This window comes from Cynara cardunculus, assembly GCF_001531365.2.
Source record: "Cynara cardunculus var. scolymus isolate 2C chromosome LG 1, CcrdV1, whole genome shotgun sequence".
In the NCBI taxonomy this organism is placed as follows: Eukaryota; Viridiplantae; Streptophyta; class Magnoliopsida; order Asterales; family Asteraceae; genus Cynara; species Cynara cardunculus.
The window spans coordinates 5788196-5803195 of NC_037528.1; the positions used below are offsets into that span (position 1 = coordinate 5788196).

General features: G+C 36.2%; 2 protein-coding genes across 3 annotated transcripts; one reads left to right on the plus strand and one right to left on the minus strand.

Annotated features, from left to right (window-relative positions):
* Nucleotides 1-160: 160 nt before the first annotated feature.
* LOC112515645 (phosphomannomutase/phosphoglucomutase) lies at nucleotides 161-10176 on the minus strand. Of its 2 annotated transcripts, none has more exons than XM_025122562.1 (17): nucleotides 10141-10176; nucleotides 7291-7357; nucleotides 6607-6790; nucleotides 6266-6318; nucleotides 5803-5891; nucleotides 4973-5209; nucleotides 4510-4574; nucleotides 3671-3731; nucleotides 3474-3591; nucleotides 3314-3395; nucleotides 3162-3234; nucleotides 2218-2279; nucleotides 1708-1803; nucleotides 1339-1493; nucleotides 1171-1267; nucleotides 622-699; nucleotides 161-537 (listed from the first exon to the last, which is right to left on the minus strand). In XM_025122562.1, exons 1-17 carry the CDS (start codon nucleotides 10145-10147, stop codon nucleotides 430-432), a joined length of 1632 nt encoding a protein of 543 aa, XP_024978330.1. In that variant the 5' UTR covers nucleotides 10148-10176; the 3' UTR covers nucleotides 161-429. The 2 variants fall into 2 exon arrangements, with proteins under 2 accessions (XP_024978330.1, XP_024978323.1); XM_025122555.1 differs by lacking the exon at nucleotides 10141-10176 and adding an exon at nucleotides 8438-9587.
* A 1503-nt stretch (nucleotides 10177-11679) lies between these two features.
* Nucleotides 11680-14152, plus strand: LOC112511653 (ubiquitin-like protein 5). The gene is made up of 3 exons (XM_025117358.1): nucleotides 11680-12030; nucleotides 12834-13129; nucleotides 13798-14152. Exon 1 carries the CDS (start codon nucleotides 11785-11787, stop codon nucleotides 12004-12006), a length of 222 nt encoding a protein of 73 aa, XP_024973126.1. The 5' UTR covers nucleotides 11680-11784; the 3' UTR covers nucleotides 12007-12030; nucleotides 12834-13129; nucleotides 13798-14152.
* Nucleotides 14153-15000: the final 848 nt, after the last annotated feature.

A 15000-nucleotide genomic window follows, 5' to 3' on the forward strand; every position in this document is an offset into this window, starting at 1 on the left:
CCCCCCCCCCCCCCCCCCCCAAAACGGCCATGCCCAAAGTCGTTACCTTAACCGCAAGGAGGGGGATGCCGAAGGCCGTAGACGAATATCTATACTAGGTACTGTGCATGTCATTTTAGGTCACTTTACATTGTCATCTAAACTTTTTATCAGTCATTACGAGCTTATCAGTTAATAACTAGCTTGTTAACCAACTAATTTTTGACCATGAACTAACAATTGAACATAGTCTAAATGCATGCTTACATTGATCTGAATCACTTCAAAACTTTTCCCCACACCTTTCTCGTAAGTTTCAAGTGTTGTTTGGTTGTTTTACAATTTGCCAAAAGAGTTTTTTGAGACCTGAAACTGCTTATTACAACAGAAATCCCCATAAATGCTTTGCTCACTCTCTTCTTTAAGAAAGTTTTTACAGATCAAATCTGGTTACTTTTGTACAAATTTGGTTAAGGCGGATGTATCGAGTGCTGAGAATTCGTTTGCAGCCGAAAGCACGGCTAGTCCCAGTTTTACTGCATCCTCATTGCTTGGTGCCTAAAATTTTCATTACATTTATTAGTTTTCATACTCGGATATCTTGAAGGAATTAATAACATAATTGAAAACCCCTGGATTTACCTCGATGTTGAGTGGCAAAACAGGGTCATGAAGCGAAAGTCTCAGAAGGAACCATCCACCATAGCCAGAAACTCGTACCTGTTCAGATTACCGAAACCATATGATCTATAAGCATTTTCTAGTCGTTTTTAGAACAGGACTTGATCCAAAAGATGGAAAGTGCTGTATCCACTTTGCATGCATTTTGCTTGGTGGATGGGTATACATCCATCTGTTAATATCTCGGGTGCAGCTTTATATTTTTCTTGGGAGTTTGGCTCATTTTCGTTGTTCTATGTTTTCCTTATTCATCCGTACTCTTTTTTTGTACATTATCTTGGTATGTGTTTAGATACTTTGATTATGTTTCTTTATTAAGTCGTATGCATATGCACATTATATGTCTGCCACATGACCTACATATTGGTATTTATACAAGCCCACGAACCCGATGATGCACCCATTCTCGTGCTTCATAAATATTCTATCCCAGTTGTTTTATGTCTTTCTAGTGAAGTGTGCTAGTTCATCTTGATGTCATTGTGCTTGAACAGAAGTTAGAGAACTTACCCCTTCATGATTAACAGGAGCTTTTTGCAGCTTAGGATCTGATTCACTTTTGTTTTCCAAATAATTCAGCACAGCTTCCCCGTAGTCACGAAAAGATCTGTATACACAACCTGAATACTTTTAGAACTCAGGAGAATATGCAGTCATGCACTAGATAACTCGACATACCCTCCTTTCAGATCTGCATGATTTTGATCTATTTTTAATCTGAGCTCAACAGCAACAGCTGGTTCCTGCAGTTCCTCTACCAAATCGGTCAAAACTTTGCTACCACCAGTTTGTCCCGAAGCTCTAGCTGATGCAAGTTTGTTTAATAGCTTGACCTGCAAATAAAGTTGAATCAAGACAACATGATGAATATACAAACACAGACACCTTCAAACTTGCTTTTATTGATAAAAAATATCTTTACAGTTCTGTTTAAAACTGAAATTGCTTCCACTGTTGCCCAACATCTGACAAACTAGCATACACAGAGAATAGCAAGGGAATACATGTGAAGTACATATATTTTAGATCTATGATGATGAATATTACCATGACATATGCACCATCATCAAGCCAGTGATTCTCCTTGAGTGCTCCATGGCCGCTGGTCTCAATAGCCAAATGTGACTCCTCGCCAATAGAATTCTGTTTAAGATGCCAAGTTAGCATCATAACATGGCAGTAAACTGAAATCGGATATTTGGACGTGTTTTCCGATCATTCCCAAACTTCTTCAGACAATTAAGCTATTTTGACTGTTTGAGTTATAGATAAACTTCATGGGCAGAATATGTATATGAAACTGAATATCCAACTGGTATGTTAGATCCACACTGTTCTTGTTCTGTTTATAGCCCTAGGGTGGGATGTATGGATTCTAGCTGGTTTAGCAATTCCTGCTTCAGTACAACTGTGTCTAGTTTGTAAATATAGGTCGCATTAATATTGTTCTAGTGAGACCATTATAGCGTCTCACCCAAAAAAATGATCAAGCTTAAAAATAATTTCAACAATGTAACTCACACACACACACAACTGGTGCCGTATTTCAAGTCTTACCAAACGAATCGCTTCATCAATGACATTTTTATACCCTCGTTTAAACCGATGGTGCTTCCCTCCTGCAAGAATTTGGGAACCATTAGCACATCATCAAAACAGTAAGATATGCACTAAGGGCTGCCAACAGGCATCTTACAGATCTAATCTGATCCATTTATAGGCACCGATAAGGCGATAATCAATAAAAATGATTTATTGATCCAATAAATGGAGCAAACATATTAGTATTTTTTTTAAAATTGCATTGTAGGGGGGGGGGGGGGGGGTTAAATGGTGAAACTTGAGATTTAATACTTTAGGGACATACTTTACAAGAAGAGTGCATTTGTGTTGGTATGATACAATTTATGCTGTAAATACTTAACATATGTTCATCTTTAAAGCTGGAGTTTTATGTTTTATATAAAATATGTTCATCTTTAAAGCTGGAGTTTTATGTTTTATATAAAATATGTTCATCNAAAGCTGGAGTTTTATGTTTTATATAAAATATGTTCATCTTTAAAGCTGGAGTTTTATGTTTTATATAAAATATGTTCATCTTTAAAGCTGGAGTATTATGTTTTATATTTTATGAACTTCACAAATATAAGTGTCTTCTACTATACTTTGTGTTGTAAAAGTACAGTAAATGATAAAAGTTTGGATACTATTCTTTTAAGGACTTGTATGATGCAAATGTATCTGTGTTCGCATCATACAATGTGATTTAAAATTTCTATTCTGCACCCCTGTGAGAATATGCTGAATAAGTGTAGATACGGGTCATAATCCATTTACTCGGATTAGTTGCCTCATGGATCAAATCGTGATCCTTTAATGGATCAGATCATGACCAACTTGGTTAGATCACCAATAAAATAAAATCCTTGGTTGATCCGATCCAAATCTGACCCATTTACAGTCTTAAGGCACATGTATAACATGAAGGCTCTTCTTACCCAGTTTGTTCTCGATGAATGTTGTAAGCCCATCCGAAGTAACACTGTCTGTGACGATAGTTGTTCCAGGGTGCTAGTATGATCAAACAGAAGCGGTAAGTAGCTCAAACTCATGGCAAGGAACAATTTTCCAAACAGTTCTACAAACTTACTTCCTCTAAAACAATTGCAGACATCAAAGCAATCAGCCGATTCCGATTAAACTCACGTCCAGTGGAATCCACAGCAGCAGATCTGTTTCAGAAACCATCATTTGCAAAAATGCCTAAGAAAATTTCTGCATAAAGGAAATTTGAATGTGTACAAGATCACCTATCAACATCCGTGTCAAAGATGATCCCTAAATCAGCCTTGTTATCAAGCACAGCTTGGGTAATTGCCTTCATTGCTGCCTTGTCCTCTGGGTTAGGGATATGATTGGGAAATAAACCTGAGCATTGGTCAAGTTACCTTAAGTTACTTTGGTACCAAAACTTGACTAAATATTCTTTAGATGTTTAGTTTATTACCATCTGGTTCTAGAAATTGACTGCCAGAAGTAATAGCACCTAATGGTTCCAGCACCTTTCCCTGAAAAGCAAATAAGATGGAAAAAAAGGGTAAGCTCCCTAATCATATCTACAATAACTGATACTAACCAGATATTTAAACAATTGCAGGCCCTCAAAAAGATACTCTCTTTTTTACTCTTGATCTAAAAAAACCCCACCTTCCAACTCTAAGCTTAATAGGGGTTTCTGCTGCTCCAAAAATAAAACTACGAAATACTAAAATTTATATTAAATAATATGAATTAATAATAACCATGCTAAATCTGTAACAAAATCCAGAGTTTTGAATTTAAGAAGCATCCCGTACGACTTAAAATGTTCATATCTTTTTATGAAGGGAACAGTAGTTTATTTGTCTGTTGGTTATTAGAAAGTAAATGCAGCCAATAACAACCACCAATATGCCTTATGGTGTTATCCACAAAGACAGTTGAGTTACTAACATATTAATCCACAAGGTACAACACACAACAGAACAGGCCATCTAGCATTTTATATAAAATGTTGGTTCATAAACAATGACGCTAGCAATAGTGTCCTCCATATATGTCATTAACATAATCTAACCGTTAAGCATGGTTGTCAGATCATTAAGACAACTGAATTATGTGGTCCTAAAGCTCCTCAACACACATCATCTAGGGATGGCTTCTCTCCCTTCTACAGATAGAACAAGAAGGGTAGAAGGGTACTATTTCTGACAACAGAAATGATAAGCAAATAAAATAAATTACGTATTTAATCTTGACACATGCCTCAAGATCATTCTTAAAGAGATATAGCATCAAAACACTTACAGCAAAAAAGCCACCAGCTCCATTCCCAGCATCCACAACTATATGAAATCCTTCCAATGGTTTTTCTGATGACTCAAAGCAAGTAAAAAGTAAACATGAGGGATTGCCACTTAAAAAAACACATATTTTTGTTAAGTAAAAAACTTTAGAAGATCTATTGTGTTTAGAGTATTATACAATCAATTAGGAACTTGCACATAAAATTCACTTGTGAAAGAAGTACGATGTGAAGTGAGAGAAACAAGAAAGGAGAACGGAACTTGCCCTTAAAGAGTACAGACTAGATAAAGTGGAAAATAAGGACATGGATGCTAATTAATGGAAGAGTCCCTCCTATCGCTACATGACACTAGTATTAAGATAACCGAGAATGAACCTTTGAAGAATGTGACATAAAAAAATTGTGCTCTGAATCGAAGTTGCTGAGGACCTTTTTTCAGCTGAAGTAACTAGGACGTAGTACCTATGTTTCCTGAAGCTTCGCGAACTGCTGCTACAAGGTCAGATGCATAAACGGTCATGTAGTCAACTTTACTGATAGTCGATGAAGCTTTTCTTTCTGCCTCTTTAAGAGATTCTGGTGTAAACCCATTGTATATGTTTGCAGCACGCTCTAGGATATCTTTGATATCAGCTTTCCCAAGCCCTCCCGCATTAGTAAAGAATTTAAACCCATTTCTGTTATAAGGAAGATGGCTTGCTGTAGAAAAAGTAATCGATGAAGCCTTCAGTAAGCGAATTCAGTATATTATAAATATGTATAACAACATTTCACTTTCAAGATCCTCTAAAATTTCCAACGAAGGCAAGTACAAAAGGTACCAACTAAGATTCGTCATTGAAGTACTTAAAACACTACAATTAAAGAAGTCAACAACAAAAGCGCCAAAGCATGTTTAAGTGGCTGAATTATCCTCATCGAGAAGCAAAGTGATATAGGTATCTCCCTCCCACCCATCCCAACTCCCTCTCCTCTTTTTCCAATTCCATGTCCTTCTCTGTTGTCTTCCTCCCTTTATCCCTCTATTCTTTTCGACTTTATTTCTTCTCTTATAGTGTTATATTCATGCACTTCAACCTTCCCCATGCCTCATTATCTTCCCCATATAGGACAACACACTTCTTTGAAAACTGCCAACTTAATGGTAACTCTATATACGTGCATGTTACACATCACAAAGGCATCTTTTAGCCTTTCGAACATTAAGTTAACATATCAAACAGCATATTCTGCAAGTCAACACACCTAAAAAGTAACTAATGACTACACATTTTTGATACCGTACATTTTACCTGTTATCATGATAGCTCCATCAACTGGACATTGGAAATCTTCATTTTTCGTCAGTGTACTATTGAACATTGCCGGCGTGGATGCCAATCTACAAAAACGTATATGAAAAGAATTGAACGAACAATGCCCAGAATGTAAAAGCTGATATGAGCTGACATTTCTTCATGTTTTTTGGGCTTGGACAACTAGAATGGTGTGGGCCGTCAACCTGATAAAAGGAGTGAGCCATACAACCCCTAATAAATCCTGGACATACTACGATTTTCCCTAGCACTCAAAGATTATTTGTGTCCCTTGCTAATCAGAGAACTAACCTTCATATAGCATCAAGAGAACATTTTTATATTTCAATTTTTGTGAAAGAAAATTCAAAGCTTTTCCCTACCAGATATTATCCTTCAAGTATCTTCCTACTGAAAGAACATTATATACTTCATGATCATGTATTCAATAGATAAATACCCGTATTGCACAACATCCAAGCCTGCGCCGGCAATTCCCCGAGAAGCTGCATCCTGTAAAGGTTAGATCAAGCTTTCAGACAACACACATAAAGCATTATATATATATATACACACACACACACGTATAGATAGAAATGGATTGATAATACTACCATAGTTACTCACACTTCTTTTTACCTTGACCCGTAACTTTCCTACAGGATTTCCTACATCTCTCCAAGCCCAAACTATTTGGGACAAGGGTGGCTAACATCAACAATGCAGAAAACGAGAAGGCAAAAGATGTGGGAGCAATACACCTAATGATAACCTCATTCGTAATTATAGTAGAGTTGACACCTGTAGCATTTGTGCAGAAACCCGAGAATCATGACCGATAGAAATTTTGAAGCGCTTAGATGAATCAGCCGTTTTCTTATCTAAAAGCCACGCCGCAAATGCAGATGCTATCGCTTGTGTCACTGGCTCCGTGAGGCTAAGAGGTTCTCCCGCAACGCCATCAACAGCGACACCACGAATATCACTGTATTGAGGCAAGTATGCAAGAAAAATGAGCACACAAAATAAATTGCCTCTCTGCACACCAATCTTCAGTTTACAATTTTGTATGAATAAATAAATTTTATTTTATAAATTTGTAGCAATCGAACCTCAGCCAATTTGAAACAAAAATCACAAGTGCAAACATGAACCAAGACTAGAGGAAGGACAACTCTTCAGATGATATGGAGACTAGAGAGACAGGAAGTGAATCTTAGGCGCCAACTTTCAAGCAAATATCATCAGAGGATGGTGAAAATGATATAAGAATTATGTTGGTTAAAGTGGACCAGAAAATAAGCTAGTAAAGATGCATTAGTGAAACTGCAGGAAAGCTTACACCATAAAAATCGTATAGAATAAATCTTACCTTTTCATTTTTATGGTACATAGTGCTTTAGATAACAAAAAATGATTGCTGACAGACTTCTTATGTATCAACAAAGTAAGGAAAAATTATAACCATTGAAGGTAAAATTTTACCTGCCATTTTGAAGTTTCAGAAAATCTACTTTTTCAAGTGATGGTACTGCAGTAGTTGATGGAGCAGCTGCAAGAAGAATCTATTAGAGACAAAACTTAGTGGATAAAAAGATAATAGCTGAAAAGCACATAAAATAATTAACTCTCTCACACTAGGCCTTATCCCTATTCTTGGATTGTCTATGAAATCATTTCAGTTTTAGTTTCTTTAAGAGTTAGAATGTTTCATGAATCACCAATAATCAGATACTTGTTAATTATAACTCATCATAAGAATTATGGATTTCCTATTCTCATGCCTCTAAAATTAGGTATCCATTAGTGCATTTACTGTGTAGAACTTTTGGTAAATGATGTTTGTCTTATCCTCTCCAAATTATAGTAACTTCATGACCTAACACGATTTGTCTAACACGTTGTAAGGCCAAATGTTAAAGCAACAGGTAAGGTTACACCTTTGCGACTGAAGGATGAAAGAAATGACCACATTGCAAAATGCAACAGAAAAGTTGCTTATAAAGATTTTTCCCTAACCTTTTATTATTTGCAAAGCAGAGGAGACTCGGTGCACTGTGCTTACTTCTAAGAATATCAATATCTATCCTCCCTCTCTAACAAATGTAGCGCACATGTCTCTTTCTCCATCTCATTCATAAGTGGTGTGTGGTTTAGAGGCTATCATCTAGTCTGGACTCCTAGTAAGAGCTGCAGAATATTTTATGCATGAACAGAGTCCTTTTGAACCACCTCCTATGATAGGATTAAAGGAATGCCTTATATCTTGAAATTAATTCATTGAGTTCATGATAAATTCCATGGGTGTTCCAGCAGATGTTATTCAAGTCTTACGCAACAACCTCTTAATGGAAGACCAAGAAAGGGGGTTTATCCATTACTAGTTCTTCCTGATTGCTATAAAAATCCCATCCTTGTACCAGCTTCATAGAGCATGTGATGCTTTCTATGTGATTTGGATCTTTTTTACACCACTAAAAATACAGGTTCCTTAATATAGTATGAGATATTGAAAGAAGAAATGCCAAAGCATAGATTATGTATTAAGATGTGGGTTATCTTGAGAATCTTAAGGCCTTAAAATCTTGGTTGCATTTGATATCAACCTGGAGGGTAAGAATCTAGAACAGACCATTGCAGTAAACAACTCCTCGGTTAACATTTGACACACTACGCAATTGCATGGCCGAGATGCCCGTCCATGCCAACTTCCTTCCTTGGAATAGAAGCAAGTTGCGTTTATATTGAGTACATCGGTCCCTTTGATATAGGGTGCCGAACTGCCTATTTTGCTGGCAGCATTGTTCACTCAATAAATTTTGAACAATTTTCCCTGTCAATTCTGCATAAAAGATTTGGAGTTTTATCAGATTAGCACAATTTTAAATAATAAGCCAAAAAATTTTAAGTGGTCGTGTTTGAGTTATCACGAGATAATTGCTTTATCAAGTTGAACTTATAAGATGTTACTGCATCTAAGGTTCTCTTAACTTCGGTTCAAAGTTAAATCAGAAAAGAAAGTCAAATTGAAATCCTCAACTGCTACTGCCGTGAAGCTGAGTGCAAGATCTAATGGCAAGTTCCACTCATTTTCTTTTCGGGTTAATACATCAAAAAGGGACATGTTCAGAATACTGTTTCCCTCTGTTGCAATAAGTTCAAATTAACCATGAACAAGAACAACTACCCTTTAGAAGAAAACTTTGTGTGCTTTATCATACAGCAGATTAAGTTGATCAAGATGAATACGAAAAGGTTAAGAAATATTTCTTACAGCTAATCTTTTAGAAACTACAGATAAAAAGAGCAAGTGTACCAGTTGAGAATTTTAGAGAGATAGGGAAGAATGGAACAAGGGAGCAGGCAAACAACAGAAAGCAGATATAATCTGCGAAATGAATTATCAGGACCAAGAAAAAATTGCCTGCACTAGGAAACTAATAACAAGGTTTCCTCACAAGCCTGCTTCATTGTCAAATCAAACCCATGTGATCTCTTGGATCAATCATCTCCCCTTATCGTTTATTAAGGAAAAGGCACTCAGATATCATAGAAAAATACACACAAAATCCTAATCGAAAGAGACAAATCTCATGCATTTCTTGCAGAGCAGTTTCCTATTAACCAACCTCGGTTCTGAAAATCGTTGGACTGAAGAGATGGCTAATATCATCCTCACCTATCCCAAAAGACTTCAATCTAAGCATAACATCTACTTCCACTTACTTCATCATATATGAACAATATGTTTTAACTTATATTAGAAACACAGAAGATATGTATTCATCAAGAGTCCCGGTTTGACTTTTACTGTCAAGCTGATTATTGCTCATACACAAAACTATGAATCCAATTATTTCAATCACATAGTGTAGCTACATTAAAATATGTACAAATACCACCGATCATACCCTTTGTGTTATCCTTGAAATCCAAGTAAACTTTTGTTTCAATTTATTCAATACAAACACTCTTTAAATCGCCATACAAATCAATGTCCAGGTTACCGGAAAACATGTATCCATAATCATCACTTATCAAGTCACTTCGAGTATTAAACAAATCATCATCTTCGTCTTGACACAAACAAGTAGTTATCAAACATTGATTTCTCTCTATTCCGATTAACTTACAAGTAAGTTCGTTATTTCCCGTAGCTGATATCCAAAGAATTTATCGTATCAGATGAATCGAACAAACAAAAACTGATTCAAGTACGATCGAGTTAAACGACCTATTTCCTTCGACTGAACGATTAGTTTAATTAGGGGCGGATGAAATATTTATCTACAAACAGTGGACATGTAAATATAGAGAGAAAGATAACTCACTGACCTGCCATTATCACAGAAGCTCTGTGTGAGAGAGAGAAAGAGATGAAAAATGGGCGGAGAAGCTGAAAGGAAGAAGCAGAAGCCAATGCCAGAGAAAGAGAGAAATACAAATTACAAAATACGAAGTCCAGTCACACCAGCGTGCGGTGCACGTGCGTCATATTCAGGGAGTTCCACCTACCTTTTGTTTCGGGTTTTGATCCGATTCGCATGCACTTACCCGTCAAACCCAATTCTATGTGATCATTTTAGTTTGAGTGCATTATAGTTTTGGTCCCTGTTTTTTGTTCAAAATTACGACTACGGTCTCTAAACTTTCTTTATTACGGTTTTGGTCCTAGTGGTATTCATTTTGTTATGGTCATGGTCTTGTGGTTTACTCGGTTAACTCAAGAGGTATTTAACTCTTTTGACCCTTTTTAATCTTTTTCCTGTTAAAAACAAATATTATGTCGTATAAAGTATTTTAAATGTACATATTATACACACGATCATTGACACATTAGTCTCTGTCTTCGTCTTTTCCGTCTCCTCTACTGTCAGCCTCCATTTAAAACCATCATTGTGGCGTCCCTTGACCAGAACCATCATTTTGGCACCACTATTCAAAAGTTGCCACTGCCCCCGCCCCCCAAAATCTATAATCTTCGTGGTCCCTTTCCCTCCCCATCGACCCTACGACCCTAACCCTAAATCTTGTACCTGGAAATGGTTTACTCATCGCCCCCTTCAAATTTTCATGTCGTGACGTATTTGCAAACACATTTTATAGACTATATACACAAAAATGAACGATGTGTACCAAATATGATCGTTAGCATGTCAAGTTAAAGCTTTATGGATTCCTGGTCGATGACATCTTTCACTTTCTGTAGCATAAGTTCAAAACTGACATCTTTGAAGTAATATGTATTTGAAAGAAAATACTCATCCCACACCATGATTTTGAATACTCTTAAAATTATATTTTAAAGAAAGATAATATGTATTTGAAAGAAAATACGAAAGAACTATAACATAAAGTTATCATTCAATAATTTGCTTATTTGATGTTTTATTACGATACTTAAATGTATTTAATGTTTTAATAATATAATCAATATTATATTAAAAATAAATAAAAATATAAGGGTTGTGTATATATTGAAGATTTTAAGTTTCTTTCATCTATTTTGGGGAATGTTATAGATAAAATATTAAAAATAGTAAATTACGGATTTGGTCTCTAAGGTATATCAAATATTATGGATTTGGTCAATTAACTTAATTAATTATAAAAGAAACCTTCACGTTTGTAGTAAAGGTAAAAAAACCATAATGCCCTTGAGTTTAACTGAAAGATTGGATGACCGTTAATGTAAAGGACTAAATCCATAAGGAACTGCATACATGAAGGTTTATTTTGTAATAAGTGAAATTAAGGGACCAAATTCATAATTTTGACATACCTTGGGGACCAAATCCGTAACTTACTCTATTAAATAAAAGGTATGTAAAGAATATAGACCTTTTTTAAAGCTATCCACCGCCTTGTATTTATATAAGGTATACAAGGGTCGTGGAAATAGGAACTAGGGTTTCCAATTCATTCATACGGTTCGATCCATCTAATTGAATCGCAGGAGGAAATCAAAGATCGACGAAGATGATCGAGGTGGTGTTGAACGATCGTTTGGGGAAGAAGGTTCGCGTGAAGTGCAACGACGACGATACCATCGGCGACTTGAAGAAGCTCGTTGCAGCTCAGACGGGAACCCGTGCCGACAAGATCAGGATCCAGAAGTGGTACAACATCTACAAGGATCATATCACTCTCAAGGACTATGAGATTCACGATGGCATGGGATTAGAACTCTACTATAACTGAGATTGCAGCTATGATGGTATTTATGTAAGTTCAATCATGAAAAAGGATTTAAAACATTCGAATTTGGTTGTGTAAGAATAAAGCACATGTTTTAAACTGTTTTGTATAATATTAAGCTTGAGAATATGCATGTAATTGGAATTTGGTCTTTACACGCTAGTTGCTGTATTTCAATGTTGTCTTCTGCGTTTCTTCTTCCTGGCGGGGTAACCTAAGTCGATTGCGTTTTAATTGATTGATGGCCTAGGCTGTTTGAGTTGCTGAAAAAGCAGATAATCGGGTTTTAACTTGATTGGGGTTTTTTAGCTGAAATAATCGATATTTGTCAATTGTTGATCTTAGAATATGTTGAGTCACCACATAATTGAACTGTTAAGCGTTGACGTTAGGATAAATTGTGTGCGATGCTTTTTCCTGGTTGGTAAAAAGTTTAAAACTGTGTTAACGTGCTGATCGCGTTCAATGATCTATCAAGTTGTTTATTTGAATGTATAGGTGGACGTTAGGACAAATATGTTAGCTTATTTGGTAGACTATATGTATTTGGAATCTAGAGTTTATATTACATATTCCACTGATTGTGATGCTTTTAGTTATGTGCTTGGTTAATCCTGGTTGGGCTGCAAGCCTGCAAGTCAATAATACGTGAATAGCAGGATCTCATGCTTTATGTTCTATGACCAAGTAAAGGTTTTCCCAGTTGCTGAAAACTAGATTCTTGAGCTTTGACTTTGATTTTTTTGAGCTGAAATAATCAAATTTGTTGGTGTTGATTTAGGATGTGAGAATTACCCTGTTTGGTTTGACCTCTTACTTATTGAATTTAGGGTAAAATTGTCTGTGACCGCCTCTTCCTGGATGGTACAAATGTTCAAAACCAGGTTCACTTACTGATCACGTTCTAAAATTTCGCAATTTGTTACTTTCAATGTTTCGGTGGACATTAGGGCAAATTATTAGCTTCCATTTGGTAAATTATATATGTGATTGCAATTTAGGTTTTCTGTTATGTATTGATTACCGACTTATGATGCTTTATGTTATGTGCCTGGTTCATCATGGTTGGGCGAGCAAGTCAATTACTTATGACTTGCAGAGTCTCATGCCTTATGTTCTATGACTGGTAAGGTTTTCTCAGTTGCTGAAAACAAGATGCTTGAGATTTGACTTGTTTTGGATTTTGAGCTAAGATAATCAGTTTTGTTGGTTGCTGGTTTTAGAATGCAAGAGTTACCCTGGTTTTGTTGGCTTTGTTGAATTTAGGATAGAACTGTGTGTGATCACTTCTGCCTGGATGATACAAAGTTTAAAACTGGGGTCATTCGTTGATCACTTGATTCTCGAGTGTTGTACAACTTCTCAATTTTTTCCTTCTAATGTTTAGGTGCATATGAGGGCAAATACATTCACTTTCTATTGTTAAACTATATATCTCATTGGAATTTGGGGTTTATGCAAAGCCTATCTCCACCATGACCTCTTTCTTCTAGCTCTAGCCTATAGCTGTCGAAGTAAACCGCCTCTTTTCACAATATATTGGTTGCTGACTTTGATGCTTTATGTTACGTGCTTTCATCCTGGTTGGGCAAGCAAGTCAATTATCTACGTGTTGCAGAATCTCATGCTCTTTGTTTTATGACTGGGGTAAGGTCTTCCCAGTTGCTGAAAACTAGGTGCTTGAGATTTGACTTGATTGGGCTTTTTGAGCTAAAATAGTTGAATTTATTGATTGTTGATTTTATAATGTGAGGCTGCCCTGGTATTGTTTGACCTGCTGCTTGTTGAATTCAGGGTAAATTTTGTGTTGGTCACTTCTTCCTGGATAGTAGAAAAGTTCAAAACTGGGTTAATCGGTTAATCCCCTTCTTCTAGTCTTCTCACGAATAATGGAATTGCGGTCTTTCCAAACTTCTCCTCTTCCCGGTCAAGAGATGGCAAGGAGCGGGAAAGCTTCTATCTCTTTGATTGTTGAGTGGGTGATAATTGTCATTTGTTTTCCTGTTGGTGGAAACTATGTTAAATATGTTGGTTTCTATTTGGCTTATAACTGAATATCATATGTACTCAGAATTCAGGGTTTTCAGTTTTGTGTTGCTGAATTTTGGTGCTTTAACAAGGGTCCAAAGGCCGGGAGCGAGCCGGATTTTTAAATTCAAGTGCAAGCGTAAGCCAAAAAATGTGCGCGCTCCTGCACTATACGGCTTTTTTGCGTCGCCCTATCTTGCTGGAGGCAGATTTTAAAATGTTGTAGTAGGGTCGTGCGGTTTGCTTGCGTTGCTCAACCGCCCCTTAGCCCGGTGCTCATGACAAAAGAGCTAATCAGACTTCYATCTCTTCTCAGTTCTCTAGGGAAGGTAGGGATTACTTAAGCTTACCCATCACTTCATCATTCTATTTCCTGCTTCTCTTGATCCATCTGAATCACACCCTTGCTGATCCAATGGCCAAGAAATAGCACTTTAGTCCGAGTACCCTTTCGCATACAGCCTCTTTTCCGTTGATCATTAAGACTAGAGCAAATACTTGCTTAAAGATTACTTGAATTGCTGGAAAGCAAATACTGGAGTTCTGGATTGATGTGTCCTTTTCTGCTTAATTAATCAAATTCCTTGATTGTTGATTTTAGGATTGTCTAGTTATCTTTGGTGATTTTAATCAAATTTCTTGACCTGTTGCGGCTTTCATTTGAACTTTTCCCGGATCGAAATCATCTGATATTTGTTGGTTGGTTAGTTTAAGGATACTGATATTCTGCATTATTTTGACCTTTAATGTTCTACTTTGGTTGTTCATAGCAATGGGTTATTCTGTTATTCAATTCATTTAGAATAGCAAGTAACAAAACAGGTATTTGATAAATGTTAAAACAAGATTCATTTTGACCTATGAACGTTGTTAAACCTCATGCATATATGTACAACATAAATTTATAAATATAATAATTATTTTATGTTTAATTTGTTGTAAATGTTTTAATATTACTCTAAATATGCT